General features: G+C 46.4%; 1 protein-coding gene across 2 annotated transcripts in view; it reads right to left on the bottom strand.

Annotated features, from left to right (window-relative positions):
* FRAS1 (Fraser extracellular matrix complex subunit 1) overlaps nucleotides 1-19,967 on the bottom strand; it is a 362,104-nt gene that overhangs the window by 197,816 nt on the left and 144,321 nt on the right. The window contains exons 3-4 of one of the 2 annotated variants that reach the window (XM_090036905.1): nucleotides 15,928-16,035; nucleotides 3,029-3,121 (exon numbers count right to left, since the gene is read on the bottom strand). In XM_090036905.1, coding sequence (XP_089893031.1) covers nucleotides 3,029-3,121; nucleotides 15,928-16,035 — 201 coding nt within the window. The remainder of the gene's footprint in view (nucleotides 1-3,028; nucleotides 3,122-15,927; nucleotides 16,036-19,967) is intronic. The other variant, XM_090036906.1, reaches the window with a different exon arrangement.

Genomic DNA, 19,967 nt, shown 5'->3' with positions numbered 1-19,967 from the left:
TGAAGTGTTCAATAGGAACCCTTGCATAACTGAATGTAAAATGGGGCCCTACATGTTTAAAATACAAAATACCTTCCCACAGGCTGAATCCTGTTTGCCCTACTCTCCCATCAACTGTAGCAGGTCTGCTCTCATACAAGAGGGGAGGAGGATTTGGCCCAAGAAGAAAAACACTGCTTCTTGTGGTGTCCTTGAAGACCCTATATAAAATCTTCTTTCCTTACCTTACAGAAAGAAAGCTTAGACGATACTACAGCAACACCAGCAGAACACAGGGAGATAAACTGCTATTTTTCCATGCAGAAATACAGATCTTTGGCTTTGCTTCTTTCTTTTTTTTGTGAAGTATTAAATTGGGCAGGGAAAAATCTGCTGAGTTACAGTGTGGGGATTTTCTTTCATGGGGGTTATCTCTGGAGCCAGTTTTGCAGCCAAGATACTTCTAAAATAAAGCGTTCACCCGGCTTAGTGACAGACAGTAAAGCATTCCTCTTTGTATAGTGTGTTCCAGCTGTTAGGGTGTATCTTTACATTACCAAAGCCTGTTAAATACACAGCTCACACTGTAGTACATTTATACACATAAGAAGTTTGGAAAGAAGGTGATCTTTATTTCCAGGCCAATATGACATGGGTCAAGAATGCAAGATACTAAACTACAGTCATGAGGCAGAGTCAGTCTGTATCGATTCCAGTGAGCATGGTTACATCTCCCCCTCAAGAAAAAAAAGATCAACTGAAAATAAAACATTGTATCAGCCAAAAAAACAACTGCAAATCTAACTGCGCCAATTAATACAACACAAATAAATACAACACAAATAAAAACAGATGTGAGGGAAGACAACTGGCCTATGGTATTTGTACAGTCACCATTACTGTAATATCAGAACACTTCACAGCATAGTTACTCGCATAACATTCTGAGAAGCAGGGAAATGCTACTTATCCCTGCTTGACAGGTGATGAAGTGAGGCACAACAAGATTTAAGCCCAAGTGCTCAAAGATGTACAGATACCTAACTCCTATTTAGGCTCCTAAATCCCTATGAGTTCACCTGGCAGTCAGGAACCCACATATCTCTGAGAACCTGGATTATGTTTGTTGGACATGGCCACATGGGAATTCCAAGGCAGAGCAGGGAACTGAACACAGACCCTCCCAGATCTGAGGGTAGTACCTATGTACTAAACCATCTCCTTGTTCTGTCCATTAGTGGACATGGTCACAGCCAATAACTACTATCTCTGAACCTCAATGTTTGTTTGTTTTTTATAGCATGGATACTTCTTCCTTCAGGTCTGGCCACCTCCTGCACCCTGTGTTTACCTAAGGATATATGAAGCAGTCAGTCTTCAACATAAAGTTCCAATGATCATTATAGCCTCCAATTTGAGTAAAGGAAACGTGCATATTTCAAACGTTTATTTCTTCTCCCAACAGTACTACCCATCTCAAGTAACCATAGAAAACAGCAAAGCGAATGAATGACCCACCCCACCCACACACATTATGCCCCAAGCTAAACAAGCCACACCGTGCACTAACTACAGAGATCTAAATGCCAAGTATGTCACCTTATGTAACAGTGGGAAGAATTATAAGCAAAGATCAATGGTCCTTTTTGCTGCCTTCAACAGAGTGCGTAATGAAAAAGCTGCTATGAGAGGATATCCCAGCCCGCTTTAGCAAAACATGAAGATTCCTCTCCATGACACAGTTGGCTGCAAAATGCCATTTTTTTCATCTTGGGCATCTGCCCAAAAGTTAATCTGAAGTGATAGCTTTGGGTAGGTCATGTGTGAAATAGCTTAAAATTGCACTGACCCAGTTCCCGCATGTAACAAATGTATGCATCACAGAGTCTGAAGCAGCCCTAGAACTGGCCAAGGAAATGAACTAAATGTTTTGCTGATATTACCAAGGATTCACACACAAAGATAGGCTTTAACTTGGCTTGACTAGAGAACTCCATTCGAGTCACGTAACTTCTTACCTAGATAATGGCCACAACAGGTTGGACTTTGTGGAAATAAATTCAGAAAGCCATGTTACAGTGGGAAGAAGTCTGAACAGAGCCCATGCAACTACAGTGCAGAAGTCGAGGTTTCACTGCTACATAGACAACAGGCTTCTCCCTCAACCACTAAAGCAAATCTTGAAGTCTTTTCCTGTAACTTACTAAGTTCTTCTTGAGGCAAAAACCTCACGGACTGTGGAAGCTGTGCATGAGTAAGGGCTATGTGAAAAGTGGGTGAGGGCTCCAGAATTGGGCCCGCTGTCCTTTTGAAGGCACTTTTTGGTTCACGTTTATAAACAGCAACTATATTCACTTTCAGAAAAAAATGGAAAAGTATTAATATTCCTCCTTCCCCACATGAAACAGAAGAAAAACATGGAGGAACTCTTCAGACATTCCTTCAACCACAGCCCCAAAAAGGTAAAGGTTCCCAACATGCTGAGCTCTTCACCCACATATTTGTTAGTGATGCCCATGAGCTACACCTCCATCACAGATTTATTCATCATCTCCTCTCAACTAGCTTCAACCCTCACTTGCATCCAACACTCTCTGGACACAACAGAAACCATATGCTGCACTTTAAACCTGAGTGGCCAGTTGGGCCCCCTAGAAAAATCACAGAATCATAGAAAACTAAGGGTCTGCAGAAGAATTTCAAAGAAGTGCCAGAGATGAAGATCCAAAAAGCCTCTCCTGAGTATACCAGGGGCTATGGCAGCTGACTTGGCTACAGCTTCTGGGATCTCTTCCATATCTCAGCAACCCTCAGCCATGAAAATCTGTCTGCTTTCCAGACTCTTCAGGTGGAAAAGGCCCACAGTGATGACTGATGATAACAGAGAGGTTTTTGGCCTAACCATTCTGACAGGCTCGGGCTTTTCAAGCACCTGAACAGCCACCAAGTATTTGCAAGCAAAAGCTGCCCTCACTATATTGAGACAGGTAATCAGAGAACTGAGATGTAAAAACAACAATAGCGCCAAGCGATACAAAAGAGCACTTACCCCATGTGTCTGTCCTTCATGTTGGCAAAATCCTTTAGTTCCTGAGACACACTCAGGGCAGCACTTATTTGGAGGTATTTGGAGCATTTCACCCTAAACAGATAAAGCAGTCCTGTAAGCAACATGGAAGTGACACATGGTTTGAAGGGGCCCGTGGTGCTCCAGGTAAACAGCAACATGCTCAATTAGAAATGTAATGCCACTCCTTGACAGAGAGCCACCATACCACTTTCAGGTATTGAATCCAGCATCCCTGAGCCCACCTAGGGAAAAATGCATGTTCCATAAATAACCCATGGAAGTACTGGAAGTACTGGTGACAGCAATTTTTCCACCAAAAAGAAAAAAACTGACTCAAGGTAAAACAGTCTCATAAAGAGCCATAAACTCATAAAAATGTCCCAGGGAAATGTATCCTCTTTGTGACATTTAAAAAAAATATCACTAAAAACACCACTTTCTTATATCAAAATTTTTCAGGTAGTTTGGGAAACAAAAGAGAAGAAAATTAATTCATTATATATAATGGTATTTTAAGATTCCCGATATTTCTTTTCATCTTCAAAGTTCACTGGGAATTTTTGAACACCTTTAATTATGATATTTCCCTAGTGATACTTTTAAGCCTACTAATGCTTCACTTTGTATGCCTGCAGAAGCACAGTCTGCTTGCTATCCTCTACTGAGCAGCTGGGCAAGAAATTATGATGCCTGAAGTAAGCATTCATGAGAGGATGGAGGACTAAGAGTAGAAGACATTGGTAAAAACATTAGCCAACACAATGGGACTGCTTTGCTTCCATTCCTTGGAGCACCTCCAAGGATTCTGCACAACAGCTTTCCCACTTTCATTCCTACTATCCCAACTGTGTATGAAACATTCCAGACCTAGCACTGGGCCATACAAATACCACCCTATATAAAGCTTGTCTTGCAAGCAACTCACTGATGATAATGGCATCTGAGGGGCCTTGGCCCTTTCCTGGAGGTGTTATACAATGCTCAGGGTGAGCAAACAGGCATAGCAAATAGGGCAGTCTGCAAGCAGTTCACTGGGAGAAAGAGAAGGAAGGGAAAGAGTAGCCAGATACCAAGCACCAAAGCCTGTTCCTGGAAGGTAAGCCAGCTTGGTCTGTCTGTGATTTAGTTTGGTGAGCATTTGGTTGGTTGGTTGTATGCTTGGGCCATTGACTCTAAGCATTTGGCAAGTGCTGCTAGCTGAGTTATTGCTGCCTGTGTCTGACAAAAGCCCTAACAGGGGGATGGAGCCAGTCCAGGCCCAGGAGAGAATAAAAGGAGAGCCCTGGAGCAAACAGGTACCATGGTTTGCCAGCAGATCACAAGTCAGTTGGCTGACCCCCTCTTTGAAGGGTAAGTTCTTTCTTTAATTAAGAGTACCTAACCTAGTTATTTAGCAGAGATTGCTGGAACTCAGCGGTTAGATCAATACTTAAATCCCTTTTTAAATTATTAGCTGTAATTAGGGCAGACTAAGGCTAAATAGAAGGTCATTCTGTAAGTTCAAAGTTTCTAGTCTAAGGGAACCCATAAATCAAGACCTTCTTAATGAGGAAACTCAGTTGTAACACTTTTTAAAAATATGTAGGTATATGTCCAGCAGCAGGGTGGGGGCTACCCAGTTCATTGCACCAAGTGCAGCGTGTAGGAGCAGGTTTCATATGTGTGCACCTGATTCAAGGAATTCCTGGCTCTGACAAAACACATACATTCTCTCGGGTTCAGGCAGCAGAACTGAAGCAGCTACAGGAAGCAGAGAGGTTCATACCTGAGGCTTTCAGGAACATTCTAGAACAGTCCCACCTCCACTGTAGCAGCTCCCACGCTGCTGAGGAGGGCCCTGGGGTTGAAGCTGGGAAGAAGGGAAATTATCCCTTAGATAGGACCCACTTTCCAGCTAATGGTATAATGTTCTCTTGCACCAAGGATATTCCTCCAAGGGAATATCCTTCCCATAGAATGGAAGGAGACATAATGGTAACAGTGGGCAATTTGATTATTAAGCACATAGATAGGTGGGTTTGTGACATCCAGGAGGACCACATGGTGACTTGCCTGCCAGGTGCAAAGGTAGTGGATCTCATGGGATGTGTACATAGGCTGCTTAGGCTGCTAGGTGGGGCTGGGTTGCACCCAGTGGTCACAATCCATGTGGGTACCAACAATGTGAGGAAGGGGAGCAAGGAGGTCCTGGAAGCTAAATTTACATTGCTAGATAGGCAATTGAAGTCCAGGGCCTGTATGGTAGCGTTCTCTGAAATGCTTTCATTGCCACACATAGGGCCAGGTAGACAGGCAGAGCTCCAGTCTCAATGTATGGCTGAGATGATAGGAGGAAGGGCTTAGGTTTATTAGGAACTGGGGTACCTTCTGGAACAGGAAGAGCCTATACAAAAGAGATGACCTCCACATGTTGTGTTACACACCTGAGACAAAATGGTACTGCAACTGCTGGCACGTAACATTAAAAAAGTGGTAGAACAACTTCTAAACTAAAAAAAAAGAGAGAGAGCCAGTCGTTACAGAACAGCATGCACTTCAGATTGACACACCCTATAGCAGTAAAACTGTAAAGAATAGGGGTAAGAAACAGGGTGAAGACAAGCACCATCAACCTTTAATGACTAAAAGGTCACACTGAAGTAACGAATCAGGGAACAATAAAAATACACACACTCTTATACTAATGCTAGATCAAAGGTAGGGGAACTTGAACACTTAGCAGTAAATACTGTAAATACTGATATTGACATAATGGATATCTCTGAAACATGGTGGAGTGAGGAAAATCAATGGGATGCTGGAATACCAGGATACAAATTACACAGGAATGATACAGTAGGTTGTACTGGTGGGGGAGTGGCACTCTACATCAAAGACTGCATCAAATCAAATAGGATAGATTTTTCAATTGATAAGAGAGGTACCATAGAATCTTTGCGGATAGAAATCCCAGGTTGCAACAAAAAAAGTATGTCTAGGGATATACTATTGACCCTTAACCCAGGACAGCAGCAGTCAGTTAGAAGTTAAGGGAATTGAGAGAGGCTGCAACAGCAGAGAACACAGTAATAATAGGGGGCTTCAGTTATCCACAAATGGACTGGGTCAATTTAACATTAGGCTGGGATGCAGAAACCAAATTTCTTGATGTTATAAAAGACTGCTTCCTGGAGCAGTTAGTCCTGGAACCTACAAGAGGAAAGGTTATTCTTGACCTAGTCCTAAGTAGCACCCAGGATTTGGTGCAAAGGGTGAGTGTTCCTGAGCTCCTTGGCAACAGTGACCACAATGCAATTGGGTTCAACATCCACATAGAACAGGGGTCAGCAACCCCTGGCACGAGGGCCAAATGTGGCACGTGAGGCCATTTTGCTTGGCACACGGCAGACAGCCCTGGCTCCAGGTAGCTGCTGCCAGCAACGGAGCCCAGGCTGCACCCAGCAGAGCTTGCAGTGTCCCAGCTGCCTGTTGGAAGCAGCATGGGATCCAAGCTGGCAGCAGCTCCCCAGAGCCAGGGCTGGCTGCAGCTGAGAGGCTCCAAACAGCTGTGCCAGGCTCCGGGCTTTGGCAGCAGCTCTGCACCAGCAGATGCACCTGTGCAACAGAGTGGGCGGTGGGGGAGGGGCCTGAGGCAGCGCAGGCCCGGTCTCTCCCTCACTTCCGGCACAGAGATGATGAGCCCGGCGCAGCTGTTTGCACTCTGCCTGCTGCGTGCTGCAGCTTCCCAGAGCCCGGGCTGACTCCAAACTGCTGCACCAGGCCCATCACCTCCGTGCCGGGAGTGGGGGAGAGACTGGGGCTACGCTGCCTCAGGCCCCGCCACCACTGCCTGCTCCGAGGCGCACCTGCACACGCTGGTGTGGAGCTGATGCCGGAGCCTGGCACAGCTATTTGGAGCCTCCCGGCTGCAGCCAGCTCTGGCTCTGGGGAGCTGCTGGCAGCCAGGATCCTGGGCTACTCCCAGCAGGCAGCTGAGATGCTGAAAGCCCTGCTGGGAGCAGCCCAGGCTCCAGCAGCTACCCAGAGCCAGGGTAGGTGCTGGCAGCCACAGAGCCCGGGCTGTGGGGCAGGGGCTTTGGGTGGGGAGCAAGAGGCAGTAGGGCTGGGGGGCAAGGGGCAGGAAGGCTGGGGGGCAGGGGCTTTGGGTGGGGGGCAAGGGGCACAAGCAGGTCATCCTGCCATGTACCCCTTGCCCTCATTTTGTTGTTCTGCCATGCCAGCAGTCTGGCACCTTCCGAGTGTTTTCAGCACTCTGGCCAAAAAACATTGCCTACCCCTGACACAGAAAGTGAGACAAGAAAATCGACCACAGTAGCCTTTAACTTTAAAAAGGGAGATGACACCAAAATGAGGAATCTAGTTAGGCTGAGGTTAAAAAGGGCCCCTAAAAAGGTGAGGAACTTGCACGCAGAATGGAAACTGCTTAAAAATACCATATTGAAGGCACAAAGCAAATGCACACTACAAATTAAAAAAAATGGAAAGTGGGCCAAAAGAAAGCCAGCATGGTTTAATGGTAGAGTTGCAGAGGCAATAAGCAGAAAAGGGCTTCTTTCAAAAAGTGGAAGTCAAATCTCCTAATGAGGAAAATATAAAGAGCATAAAGACCGGCAAGGCAAATGTAAAACTGAAATAAGACAAGCTAAAAGAAACTTTCAGAAGCTTGCTAGAGACACAAAAGGTAACAATAAACATTTTTTGAGTACATTAGAAGCCAAAGACCTACCAGACCTTTGGATGATCAAAGTATAAAAGGAGCACTAAAGGATGACAGGGCCAGTGCTGAAAAACAAAATATATTTTTTGCATCTGTGTTCACTGTGGAAGATGCTAGCAATGTTCAGTCACCATATCCACTTCTCTCCAGGGATGAGTCAGTGGAGCTGACCCAAACTGAGGGATAGCTTTGTAGCGGGAATTGATACATTAAACAGCAGGAAATCACCAGGACCTGATGGGATTCACTCTAGGGTCTTGAAGGAGTTCAGATCAGAAATTGCTGAACTCCTAACTGTAGCATACAACCTATCACTATAACAGCGTTGGTACCAGAGGGCTGGAGGGTTGTCAATGTAACTCCCATATTTTAAAAAGGCTCTAAAGGGAATGCAGAGAACTTCTGTTCCTGGAAAACTGGTAGAAACAGTAATTAGTTAAAAGAATTGTTCAGTCTCATGGATGAACATGATTTACTGTGGAGGAATCAACTTTGCTTTGACAAAGGGAAACCGTGCCTTGCCAACCTACCAGAGTTTGCTGAGGGTGTCAACAGGTAGGTAGATCGTGGCGATCTAGTTAACGTAGTATATCTGCACTTCCAAAAAGTCTCTGATAAGATCCCCCATCAGAGGGTCTTAACTAAATTAGGTGGTCATGGGATTACAGAGAATGTCCAAACATTGGTTTAGAAATTGGCTCAAAGAAAGCAAAGAGTAAGTATAAATGGTCAGTTTTCAGGATGGGAAGAAGTAAACAGCAGGGTCTCCAAGTAGGTATTGAGCATAGCAGCTTGGGTTCCATCCTCTGAATCATAACTTCTTAGAGTTTAAATGAATGAGGCTGCAAGTCAGAAACATTGGAAAAGTCCCTAGTCATACCCGATTCACTCTCCCATTCAGCATCTACTCTCTGCTGCTGTGTAACAGGATAATGGACAAGATAGACCAATGATCTGCCCAAGTAAATAGCAATTCTTATGTTCTTATTATAAACCTCAGAATAAGAAACCAATCAAGATAGTTTTTCCAAGTACAAGCCCAAGAACCAGAAAAAAAGAAAGAAAAGTACAGAAACCTAAAAGGCAGCAGTGAAGAATGTGAAAAAGCAGGGGAAAGGGGACCACGGTAAGGCTGCACCCCAAGGTCACCTTCTAGAAAATTACCACAAGGGCATTTCCAAGGAGAAATGCTTTATACGTATCCTTCAGAAAGAGCATTGCCAGGCTTATAAACACTGGCTGCGATTAGGCCTGGCCAGTATTTGTGACCTGTGAAATTTCTGTTTATTGAAATTGTGAGGAATCTGCAACAGCAAAATGTTTGTACTAATGTTTCTCTGCGTTTGCACAGAGAAGAAAATTCAACATAATACAACAAGCCTGAAAAATTCCAAACATTTCACTTCAATGTTTTCTGAACAAAATTTCCCAATTGAACAATTTAAAATGACATCTTATTTTGAAATGCTCTTCCATTTTATTTTATTTATTAAAAAGCCCAAACCCAAATCCACATTATGCTCAACACTAAATAATTTTGTTGTTTTTTTAGTTTAATATGGGCTTTTTAAATAATTTTTAATGAAGAGCAGGGAGACAGACCAACCACCAGAGTGAACAACCACCAGAAAATTATTCATGTAGTTCTAGACACAGCACAGACTCACACAGCATGGAGAGCTACCTAATGAAGATATTGCCTCTATTTAAGCCATAGTGCTGCAGGCAAGATCAGGAGAGATAGGCCAGAACTCCCTTCCACAGTAACCCATGCCAGTTCTCTCTTCAGAGGAAGGTAGAATTCCTTCTAGGTAAGGAATGAACCACATATAGAGACAGATTGCTTGTCCTTCCTTCCCTGAGCCACCGGCTGGTTTTTCCTTAAATTCTGACAGATGTGAGCCTGAATGCTCTCACTATCCATATAAATCTCCATTTCTTCTATAAACTTTGCTTCGGTCTTGACCTCAGTGACACTCTGTGGTAATTAAATGTTCCACAGGCTAATTATGTATTGCCTGAACTTATTTCTTTCTATCCGGTTTAAATTTGCTGCTTTTCAATTTCATTAAATACTCTCATTCTTGTCAATATATGGGTGTGCTCTATCTCATTCTTTATTTTGTTCACCAGTACTGTGGATTTTTTATCTCTCTCTTCCCTAATGTGACATTTCCAACCTCCCATTAACATTGATCTCCCATTAATCTCCCATTATTATTGACAAAGAGAAAAAAATCGGTCATCAAAAAACTCTCACTGTTAATAAACTATGCTGTTACCAGAAATACTAGCAAGGACTTCTTAAAGTTGTGTTAACTTTATATTGGCATTGTATTCAAGTAACCCTGACCTTGCAAGATGGGCTCCAGTACAACACACCCAATTAGCACCCAGTTGGGTACAACCATTAAAGAAGGTTCACAGAAGGACAGATAAAAGACAACAAAAATCCAAAAATCACCACCACTGAAACCCAAGAATCCAAAAGGTAGGCAGCATAGTACAATCCTAACTCTCTTACTGTGTATGAGAGAGAAAAACACCTATCTGCTGGTTCTACAGTAACTCAAGCTCTGGGCTCAGTCCAAAGCAGTGGTTCTCAACCTTGTTAGACCCAAAGCAACCCCCATTAGACTCAAGACATTCCTCAGAAATTCTTACCTTTTATTTCTCCATAGTCACAAAAAACCCAACCCAATAATAGAGCAATTCTTCCATTCAAATAACTCAGAAAGATCGTACCAGGTCAGTTTTTGACACTATAAAGTCCTATTTGAAATCTCTGGGTTTATCCTATGAATCATGTGCAAGCATTTGCACACCTAACAGTGCTAGTATTACACAGCACCCGTAAAAGGATCTCATGGCACCCCAAGGTGCTACAGCACCTTAGATAAGAGTCACTGGCATAAAGGTGATTTGCTGCTGTGCCCAAGCCACATTCTAATAGCCCAACCTCTAATAGCCACTCTAATTAAAGCACCAGCAGCATCTCGTGTATTCAGTATCCTGCACTTCAAAATGGTGGCGGGGATGCTTTAACTAAAGCTCGTTCAACAAGCTTTAGTTAAAGCACCCGCACCACCATTTTGAAGTGTGGGGACACTGATATGCGAGACACAGAGGCTGGCTGGGGCATGCTAATTAGCACGCTCCAACAGACTTGATTAATCAAGTCCGCTCCAATGTACTGTAAGTACAGCATGTCAGAGCAGTCCCCCAGCACATCTACAGGCACTCCAGAGGTCTCTATCCACCACCCACCCAGCACTTTGCATAGCTCAGGGGTGGGCAAAATACGGCCTGCAAGCTGCATCTGGCCTGCCAAGCCATTCTATCCAGCCCATGGGGCCCCTAAAAAATTTAGAAAATTAATATTTATCTGCCCCAGCTGTCTGTCAAAGATTACAGCAGCCAGGGGCAGTAGGACCCAAGGAAAGCCCTGACAGACTCCTGCAATAGCAAGGCCTGCCTGGCCCCGCCCCGCAGCTGGGACTTCTGGCCTGGGACCATGGGGCTGTTCACGCCTCCCTGTCCGGAGCAGGACATTCAGGTAAGAAGCGGGTGGGGGGTCAGGCAGGAAGGTGGGGAAAATAGTGGCAGGGCTGGGGAGAGTGGAAGCATGCGGGCGTGCACAAGCACAGGGCCCACGCCAGTGTCCTGTGGCCAGCACTGGCGGGGCCCAGGGCGGGTGGCAGGAGCGTGGGGAACAGGCTGGCAGAGGTCTATGGAGCCGGGCTGCACTGTGCCAGCAGGGAGAGAGGGGAGCTGGCCCAGCTCCATACAGCCCCAGCCAGGTGGGACCCTGTGCTCCTGCCGCCAGCTCTGGGCCCTGCTGGAGCTGGCCCCAGGGCACCAGTGTGGGTCCCGTGCTCCTGCCCTGCGGGTACATGCCTGCTCATTCCAAGCCCTGCCTGTCACAGCCCCACAGCACAGGCAAGGATGACCGTGAGCAGCCCTGACCCTGCACACCCTGCACTCGCCCCTCCGAGCTAAGAAACAGCAGTGGTGGGAAACAAGCTGCTGCTCAGTGCAGGGGAAAAGTGGCCCCTCCCACTCCCGCTGCTGGCGCTCCCTGCAGCAGCTGCCCAGAGCCCACACAGGGCTGTCCTGCCTCTCTGCCACATCCCTACCACCTATGGGCTGGCAACAGAGAGCGGGCATGTGGGCTCCAAGCAGCTGATGCAGGGAGTGCCAGCGGTGGGAGGGGAAGTGGACGCTTTTCCCCCACCCCAACAGCAGTTCATGCCTCATCGCTGCTGCCGCTCAGGCCATCAGGCAAGCCTGGAGCTGCCATGGGGCCCAGGCTGACAGCAACAATGATGAACAAACTGCAGCTGAGTGCAGAGTGGAAAATGCCCCCCTGTCTCCTCCCCATCGCTGCTGGGCAGTCTGCCAGAGCCTGCTCCAAGCTAGGCTCCACTGCAGCTCCTTTGCTGACGGCTCTGTGCTGCCCAGTGCGGCAGCAGTGGCCTTGTGTAGCAGCTGTGCTGGGCAGCACACAGCTGGTAGCAAAGGAGCTGCAGTGGAGCCTAGCACAGTGTGGGCTTCCCCAGCAAATACTACCCAATGGCAGCGAGGAGGTGGGGCACTTTCATCCGCCCCAGCAGCAGTTCATGACCTGCTGCTATTGCTGCTGCTCAGCCTGATGGGTGAGCCCAGAGCCAGTGCAGGAGCCAGGCTGGTAGTAGTAGCAAGGAACAAACTGCAGCTGACCTCAGGGGAAAAGTGACCCCTTCCCTCCTGCTGCCAGTGCTCCCTGTGGCATCTGCTTGGAGCCCATACAGGGCTGCCTGTGCCCATTTTCTGTTGCCACCACCGCCCCATGGAAGGGGGGATGCAGAAGAGAGGCATAACAGCTCACCATAGACTCTGGGCAGCTGCCGCAGGGAGCACCAGAGGCAGGAGCAGTACTTGTTTCATTTCTTGTTCCCCACTGCCACTGCTGCTCAACCTGGACAGGCAAGTGTGGGGCGCATGGAGTTGGGGCTGCTCACAGTCATCCCCGCCTGTGTCACAAGGCTGGGGTATGTAGGGTTGGAAGCGAACAGGCACACAGCAGCTGGACGGGAGCCATGGCTTCCGCCACTGGTAGTTAGGTGTGGACAGTGGAGCAGCCCTCGGAGGGAAGCAGCAGTCCCGCTCCCACCGCCATGGCTGAGCCCGGTAAGGTGTGGCCCATGCACTGGGGCCTGTGGCAGGCTGGCCAGGACCTTCCACCCCTACCCACGGCTGGGAGCAGGGGGATGAGGGCAGGGAAATGCCCAGGGTGGAGGATGGGGAGGCAGCTCTGCTGCTTCCTCCTAGGAAAGGCAGCAGAGCCCCTTCTTCCTGGGCAGTCCCACCTGAGTACACCTGGGCCACTGCCTGTGCAGCCCCCTCCCCTACCAAGACCCCGGTGCCCCAATCCCATCCAATCCTTGCAACCCTACCTCCCCATAAAAATTAAATTTAAACATGTAAATTAAATTTAAATCTGTAAATTATAAAGTTTGCAGGTCCTCAGTATAAAGAGGTTGGGAAACCCTGCCATAGACCCCTGCCAACCCACACTCCATGCTCTTACCATCCCACTCTGGGTCCATGGGCCCCATGCTCCTGCATGCCTGCTCACTTCTACTCCCTACCTCCCCGGCCACCACTTTCCCCACTTTCCTGCCCACCCACCGGCCACTCTACACCCCGTGGCTCCCATAACCACAATATCATACCCACACACACACACATCCCCACAAACCCCCATACCCACCAACAAGTCCCCACAAACCTCACACCCACCCCATACCCCCTGACACACATGCACACCCCACACAATATACAAGTAAAACTGCATTTTGAGTTTTTATGCAATCACTTGCATGTAGGTGATGATGCAAAGCCCCAGACAGAAATCTTGAAAGAGCTGGCAGACATCATTGCCAGGGATATTTGAAAAATTGTGGCATTCAGGTGAGCTCCCGGATGACTGAAAAAGAGCCAATGTGGTCCCTATCTACAAGAAAGGGAGGAGGAACTATAGATGAATCAGTCTGATGTCCATCCCTGGAAAAATCCTGGAGAAAATTGTCAAGGGATCCATGAATGCCAGACTAACGGAAGGCAACCTTCTGAATGTCCGCCAACATGGCTTTGTGACTGGCACGTCTTGCCTGCCCAACCTCACCTCCTTCTATGACCAGGTAACATATGCCCTGGACAAGGGAGATGATGTGGACATCATTTTTGTGGACTTCAAGAAGGCCTTTGACCTAGTTCCTCATGACCATCATATGGTCTGATGGCAAAGCAGCTGGCTATGGGGTTGGACCCAAAAAGTACTGGTTGAAGGGAGCAAATTAGCGTGGCGCAGAGTTACCAGTGGAGTTCCTCAGGGCTTGGTACTTGGGCCAGTATTCTTTAACGTTTTCATCAATGATCTAGATTCAGGAGTCAGATGTGAACTGGCCAAGTTTGTGGATGATACCAGATTATGGGGGAGGGTCATGACACTGCAGGATAGGTTGGGAAGACAAGCTGACTTGGGAAGACAAGCTGACTTGGACACACTCTCAAAGTGGGCCAATCAAGACCGGATGGCCTTCAATGTAGAGAAGAACAAAGGTGCTGCACCTCGGTAGGAAGAACCCTCAGCATACTTACAGGCTTGGCAGTGCTAGACTCACTAGCACCATGACCAAAAGGGACTTGGGGGTCTTGACTGACCACAAGATGAATATGAGCTACCAATGTGATGCTGTGGCTGGCAAACCTAACCAAACTCTGGTGTGCATCCACCGATACACCTCTAGCAAAACCAAGGAAGTCATCCTCCCACTTTACTCGGCCCTGGTGAGACCGCAGCTGGAGTACTTAGTCCAGTATTGGGCCCCCACTTCAGGAAGGATGTGAAGAAGCTTGAGAGAGTCCAGAGGAGAGCCACTCGTATGATCCAGGGCCTAGAGGGAAGGCCATATGAGGAGACACTGAGGGACTTAGGACTCTTCAGTCTGGAGAAGAGAAGGCTCGGGGTGGGGGTGGGGGGCTTGGTGGCAGCCTACAACTTCATAAGAGGGGTACATCAGGACCTGGGAGAACATCTGTTCACCAGAGCTCCCCAAGATAACAAGGTCTAACAGCCATAAGCTCCAGGAAGGGCAATTTAGACTGGATATAAGAAAAAAGTTCTTTGTGGTGCATATGTCCAGGGTCTGGAACAAACTCCCCACAGAGGTGGTGCAAGCACCTACTCTGGACTCCTTCAGAAAACAGCTGGATTTATTTCTTGATGGGGTCACTTGATCCCAGCTGACTTTCCGCCTATGGCAGGGGTGGGGCTGGACCCAATTATCTCATGAAGTCCCTTCCAGCCCCTAATGTCTATGAAATATATTAAATCATTCCTACATATACAAGACAAACGCACACAAATCAGATCAAAAATATATATTTTAAATTAAATTAAAATATATTATTATGGGTGTTTGATTTTTAGCATATAATTTGAGGGGGGGGGTTCCCCTAAGACAGCAAACCCTCTTCCCCAAAGGAGTACTTCCAGGGGCAAGGGGAGGGACTTCTGGTGGCAAAGGTCAGAGGTTAAGGGGGTGGGACACCTGATCCCAAGATGGTGACCAGGGGGTGGGGCACATGTCAAGAGGGTGGGCTACCAATGCAGCCCTCAACAGATTGCCAAGATTCGGTAAGCAGCTCTCTGCCCGAAATAGTTGCCCACCCCTGACATAGCTGCTTACATCAGTACAAACTGGGCGTCTTTTTGATGAGACAGCATCTTCCACAGACTTTTCACCTCATACACTTCCCTCTGGAAACTGGATTCTTGGGGTCCTGTAGGCAACAGTCCTGTTGGGGTGCAGTTGGGTGGTACAGACAGCCCTCTGTGGCCACACGTTTAATTCCCAAATGGTCTGACCCTATACTTCCTCCCCAGACTTGAGTCCCACTGAAGACAAGGGGAGTACTACATAGTGGCTATCCAGCCCAAGCCCCCTTTGAATGCTCATTCCAACAGATTGCAAATTGTGTATGTTCCAAAACAACACTTCCACAAATCCATAGCTTATTCAGAGGGTCAAAACTAAAAATAGACAAGGAACACATGACCCAAGTGCTTCCTTTTCCCTTGCATAGTGATCCAGCTAGCACATGGACAACTCCTTACCTTCTGAAAGTCGCACCCAGGGTGTCTGCAGACAGCAGGTTCACAGGTGACAATATTACTATGGCAACCGCAGTCTTGGCAAGAATCTGGCTTCCAAATTGTGTTGTTCTGCAAACAAGCATAAGCCTTGAATTAAACTAGTATAAAGAGTAAGATGTGTGCAAAGTTATGTAATGAGAATCCATTCAAATGAATTAAACAAGCATAGAGTAGAAAGGCAAACTCCACAAAAGATGCTGTCCTCTGAATACTAATCAGTGCCCTCGACAGTAATAAAATTGGCATTTTTATGATCTTGAACTCTCAATGAAAAGATGAGGGCATGTTCAGAAATACAAGCAATTCCAGCAGCAAGACAGCTGATTGTGCATAAGCTTCAACAGCCCCAAAGTAATTACAGATCTCTCTGAAACTTCTTGCCCTCTGTAAACAAATTTAGGCAGAGAGTACATCTCCACTACAGTCACTGCTGATATGGGTACCTCCAGCATCCAGCCAAAGCAATGCATAGTTCAGGGCAGGCTACAAACCCCCTATGCCCCTGGGCAGCTGGGTGAATACTCCAACAGCTAGCCTGAGCTGAACTGATGCTGTGACTACATAAGTACATTTTGAGATGCAAGAGCTGGATTGTTTAAAGCTGGCTTGGGGGTGTCTATACAAGCTGCAGTCACAGCAGTATCTGCATTGTAGACACACCTGGGTAGTTTCAAAGCAGCCTTGAGCATCCAAATCTGATAGATGGTGTTAAAATAAATTTTAAAAAACCAAATCCTTCAACCATCACTGACGGTTTGCAAACTACATATTTGCTCTGACTTGCTATTATCACTAGCCACAGTTTGAGGGTTATACCAGTACTGTCAACCATTCCACATACAGCTTCCACAGCTTTCCTGAGGTAAAGCCAAGAGGTCAAGTCATCAAGGCCCTGCTTTTCAGAATTGATGAGCATCTGCAGCACTCACTGGCTCCAAAGGCAGCTGTGATTGCTCAACAGTTCTGAAAAGCAGACCCTAAATCCTGCATGGAAGGGATAAAAAGGACATCCAGAAAACTCAACCTCTCCAGAGGAGTGATTTAAGGTGTCCATGGAGGAGGCACAAGTGAGAGTCTAAACTTACAGGCATAATTTAGCACACTTAGGGCTCAATTCTGATCCTATGTAGGTTTTCCCTGGTTTAATTTCAAGTAACTTCAGAATTGGTCAGTCCCTTATCTTTCCATGAAACCAATATTGTGTCAACCCCTTTTTCCAATGCTAACAAAATCTGGCCTCATATGTGAAATCTGGCCTCATTTTTGTGAGGAAGTAGATTCTGTGCACAGGCAAGTACAGCTTGTGTTGCTGCAAATGTTTGGGGCAGAAACTCACTGAGACAGCTTATACGCTTTCTATTTTAGAGATCATTTAAATAACCCTAAGGGCAGACCGCAGAAGTCATAAAGCAAGTGTAGGTGTAATACACATTCACTTTATTGCTTTCTTATGCTGCTCCAATGATGTAAAGAGACAAAGTCTAAATGAGCATCACACTTTGCGTTCAGTAGGAGAGAAACCCGAAGAGGAGTCTGTACTTTATATGGTTCTGAAGCAAGCTTAGAATGACAGTCCCAAAGCTAACTTTTGCTTGGTTTACCTATGTAGCCTCATTGATTTTAGGGAGATTAATTTAGCCCAAGTGGGGTTGGCAGGGTCTTGTAGGGAGGCTTACTGGTCAAAACACAGGGTCCATGATACATCTCCTTTGTCACTTTTCTTATCTTAACTGAATTCCTCCACAGCTGGCAATCCAGCCATGGCAACCAATGTTCCTTTTCTGGTCATTTTATTTAAAATGAGTAGCTTCATAAGCATGTGGAAAGCAGCAGAGGGGGATGATGATCAATATAATTGCTGCAGGATTAGGTTCAATTCATATTTAATTACTGCTTATTTTTAAAAACATGGTTAATTCTAACTAAAGAAGGGAGAAAAGGCAATGACTTCCTCATCTGATAATTGCTTTTTATGAGCCAACTACTGTGTACACACCAGGCTGCCTTTATTGCTGCACAGGCTGCAGAGGAACATCTCTGTAAAAGCAAAGTTAAATCTCATTCTAAGTGGAGTTGAAATACATTCAAGTTCTGGCACCCACTCTGTGACTTCAATGAATCGGAAGCACTCACAGACTATAAGGTACTCAATGCATACAAAAGGGTGTAACTGTGATGCCTCATTTGCTAGTTTGGGCCTAGTTGGCCAAGCTATTCTGAACACTGGAAAGCATTAACTGTCTCACTGGGCCATTTAAATACGTAAAAGGGAGCAGTTATTGAGATGTTTAAGTGGGAGCTGCTGGGCGCTGAGCTCTTTAAAATCTGGTGTGCTAAGTGTTCAGAACCTACTGATCCAGTATGAATGAGAGCAACAAAGAGTCCGTTCCCAGACAAGCCCTGAGGCTTATGAGTATAAGGGATATGGGGGGCATTACTGCATACTCTCCTCCACTTCCCTTCTCTCTGTTTCTCCAGCTTCCAGCCAGAAAGCATTTTGGCAGAACAAACATTACCTCTGCTCCACAACCTGCTTTTGGCCTTCTCAGTCCCTCTACGTTAAAACTTCCAAGTGCTCCATCATTTGATTGCATGGAGTTAGGTTTTACCTTGCTGCTTGTCCAGCGTATAGGGGAGCATGATGGCCTTAGAGCAGTGGTTCTCAACCTTTTTTAGATTTGAGCGTAGGCGACTGGTAGGGGCTGCATGTGCTCCCCTTGATGGGGCTAGTGCCCCCCCGACAGGGCACCAACGTCAGTGGGTTCTGCGGGTGTCCCCCCAGATTCAGGAGGCACCAGTCACTCATGGATTTGAGGCACCTCTCATTAGGCTCAAGGCACCCCTTAGAAAATGCCAACTCTTAGTTTGGGTACGGAAAAATACTAGATCAAATGCTTCTGTTACAAAGACCAGAGAAAGGCCACAACAGGTCAGAATGCTTTTCATACTGTGGATTCCTATTTGAAATCCCTAGGTTAATCTCATGTTAGCACACCTAACTGCATTAACAGTGTGTGGCACCAAGCAAGATGCTTGAGAGGATCTCAAGGCATCTAGTTTAGAGTCACTTCTTAAAGGCATGATTCCCTCATAGCCATTCCCTCATTCCTGGGATGTGGCAGCTTGCTACTGCCCAATACCAATACTAAATTACATCCTCTACCACACTGAATCAGCTGTGCCAACTGGCATATGGGCCAAAGCTTTTCCTACCCTCTTATAACATATTCTACAATGGAAAATTGCAGTTACGTAGCACCATTACACCATAGGCCCAACTGCTAGATTTTAATCCCTGTTATTCCCCTAGACAGTCTGAGTCACAATTTAGCTCCTGATTTCCCACCATGCTACTACCAGTAACTAGGCATCAAGCAAACTTAATGGATAGCTGGACTCAGGGCCAACAGAAGAGAATGCTACACAGAGCAATAGCTTTAATTAAGAACGTATTTATTTTCCTTTTTCACTTGAAATCAGCTCTATTGCGGATTACTGTAGTAGTATCCCATTGCAAAACTCCTCTCTGTGAGGGAAGAAGCTACACTGCAGAGGGGGACAAACTCAGAAACAATCTGAGCTGCTACCAGTAATGCTGCTCCTAAAGCCTTGAGTTCACCAATTTGAAACAGTATGACTTTTGCATCTACCCTTCCCCTTTGCATGGGGCCAGGCTAGCACATTAACAAAAGAACCCCCAGGCTCCTGAGAACACAAGGCAATTCAATGCCATAGGTGGACACTTGGATAAAGTCAATGACTATTAATGCCCAAGCCAGCAACAGATTGACATAAATTTATAGCCCCAATATCCCTGGAAAAAATTATATCCAAGAAGGCAGTCATTTTTTCCTTTGATGATAAAACTGGCCCTCCATACATGGCACTGTGGTAACAAAGCAGCAGGTAGCAAGCAGCCTGGAAACTGTCTTTACCGGGTAATTTACTGTATAGTTACAGAATCAATTGAGAGCAAGTGATAGGGGTGTCAGGCTCTCTCT

This window comes from Crocodylus siamensis, chromosome 2, assembly GCF_052110815.1.
Source record: "Crocodylus siamensis isolate JL-2025a chromosome 2, ASM5211081v1, whole genome shotgun sequence".
Taxonomy (NCBI): domain Eukaryota; kingdom Metazoa; phylum Chordata; order Crocodylia; family Crocodylidae; genus Crocodylus; species Crocodylus siamensis.
This window is presented reverse-complemented; position numbering and strand designations above follow the sequence as displayed.